Source organism: Sinocyclocheilus rhinocerous, unplaced genomic scaffold (genome assembly GCF_001515625.1).
Source record: "Sinocyclocheilus rhinocerous isolate Xijiao unplaced genomic scaffold, SAMN03320098_v1.1 scaffold106, whole genome shotgun sequence".
NCBI lineage: Eukaryota > Metazoa > Chordata > Actinopteri > Cypriniformes > Cyprinidae > Sinocyclocheilus > Sinocyclocheilus rhinocerous.
This window is the reverse complement of record NW_015633181.1, coordinates 732,855-734,617: the sequence shown is the minus strand read 5'-3', so window position 1 is coordinate 734,617 and position 1,763 is coordinate 732,855. Positions and strand designations below refer to the sequence as shown.

The following is a 1,763-nucleotide window of genomic DNA, read 5'->3' as shown; positions in this document are numbered from 1 at the left end:
TGGCGCAAGGGCTTCTGGGCCATGTGTCTGCCATAGTCGCGGTGCATTGTGGGGAGGTTGTGGTCCTCCAGCGGCTCGGTTCGGAATAATGTCTGCCTCGGAGGCAGTGGACGGTTCTTCCCCGGAGTTATGCCCGAGCTTCGCCGTGATCTGCTCGTTTCTGGAGCGGTATGGAGCTCTGCTGGACCTGCCGGAGGTGTCGTTCCCGGCGCTGGAGCGCAGTCTGCAGGAGAGCAGCGCGGGTGAGCCGCTCCTCCATTGTTGCTCTTCAGCCGCTTTACATGCCTTTAAACGGGCCGTTAGGTACTCCACCCGCGGGTGTCGTTGTTTTTGTCGCCGTTTGTGTCTCTAAAGCGCCGTTTCTGGCGTTAATTTCGGCGTTTTGTCCTACGGAAGGTTTTATTCCGCTTTGTTTACTCATAACAGCGCACAGAAACCCATTGCTGCTTTATTTGCGTTTAAATGCGACCTTTTACTTATGGAAAATCAGTTGTATTTGCATATAACTACACGCATATTGAGAGGAAAGAAATAATCATGTTTATTCATAGTTAAATAATAATTTGGCGTGAATTGGTGTGATGTGAGAAGCGCGCATGCGCAGAACGTGTGAACTTCCTGCCCGCGCCACTGAGAGGGAGAAATGACAATATGGGATTATTTTGATTGTCAAACTTTGGTGAAAGTTAACATTAAGCCCTTTTATTTGTGTCTGTGATGGTTTTGCTGCATTATAAACGTGTTAGGTGTGTATAAGCTGAACTGACGCATGAATTGCTGAGCAGTGTGTTAAATCCCAGCATTCCCTTAAAAATATGTAAGGGAATATATATAACTATAGGTTCCCCCCAAAATGCCCCAGTTGTAGTACACTAATTTACAGTATAGTACACTAATATATATATATATGTATGTATATATATATATATATATATATAATGTATATGTATGTTTTGTTGATAGTATTAAATCCTAAAATAAAAATGGTCATCCTTTACTCATTCTCATGTTGATCCTCCATAGAGTTATTAAAAAAAGCTTTTTCTTTTTTGGATGAACTGTCCATTTAAATTACTGCAGTTTTGTTGTAGTAACAATAAATGTAGTTGTTATGGTATTTTGGCTGGAACTATAGCAGCTATAGTACATTTGCAGTAGAGACAGATAAATTCTGCCAGTCATAAACATATTTATATAAATACTAAAGTGAAGCATGTAGGGGACTATAGCAGTACAAGAACAACAGCAATATTAAATGGCCAGTAATGTGTTTATCATTGTACAGTTACTTTAAATGCAAATGTAATGTTCATGCATGAATAAGTTACACAATAGTGGTTACAAACCATTACCATTTTCTCAGTTTTTGGTGCCCTAAAGGAGTGGTTCTCAAAACCTGAAATGGAATTACTTTCACCAATCCACAATTTTGCCAGACTGTTGCTTATCTTTTTTATTTATTATTATTATTTTATTTAAAAAAAATTGGCTGGCGACTATAAATGAACTAACTGTTTCTACTTAAGAAGTTGGGCCAAATACTTAAATACACAGATGTGTTACTGAATGAACAAATATTGTTTTGAGTTAATCAGTCAGTAGGGCTGCACGATTAATCAAATGCGATTGTCATGCGCATTTTGATAGTAATGCCGGTTCTGTAATCAGCAGGAAATCATCATCACGTGCTTTCAGATGGAGCAGCATTTACTACACATAGCCGTAGTTCACTGAGAAGTTACGCAAAAAAATCGCAGACGATT

The 1,763-nt window shown here is 39.4% G+C and overlaps 1 protein-coding gene across 1 annotated transcript in view; it reads left to right on the top strand.

Annotated features, from left to right (window-relative positions):
- Window positions 1-1,763, top strand: part of LOC107743455 (remodeling and spacing factor 1-like) — a 14,785-nt gene continuing 13,022 nt past the window's right edge. The window contains exon 1 of the mRNA XM_016556677.1: window positions 1-242. Within this exon, the coding sequence (XP_016412163.1) occupies window positions 89-242 (154 nt within the window). The 5' untranslated portion in view covers window positions 1-88. The remainder of the gene's footprint in view (window positions 243-1,763) is intronic.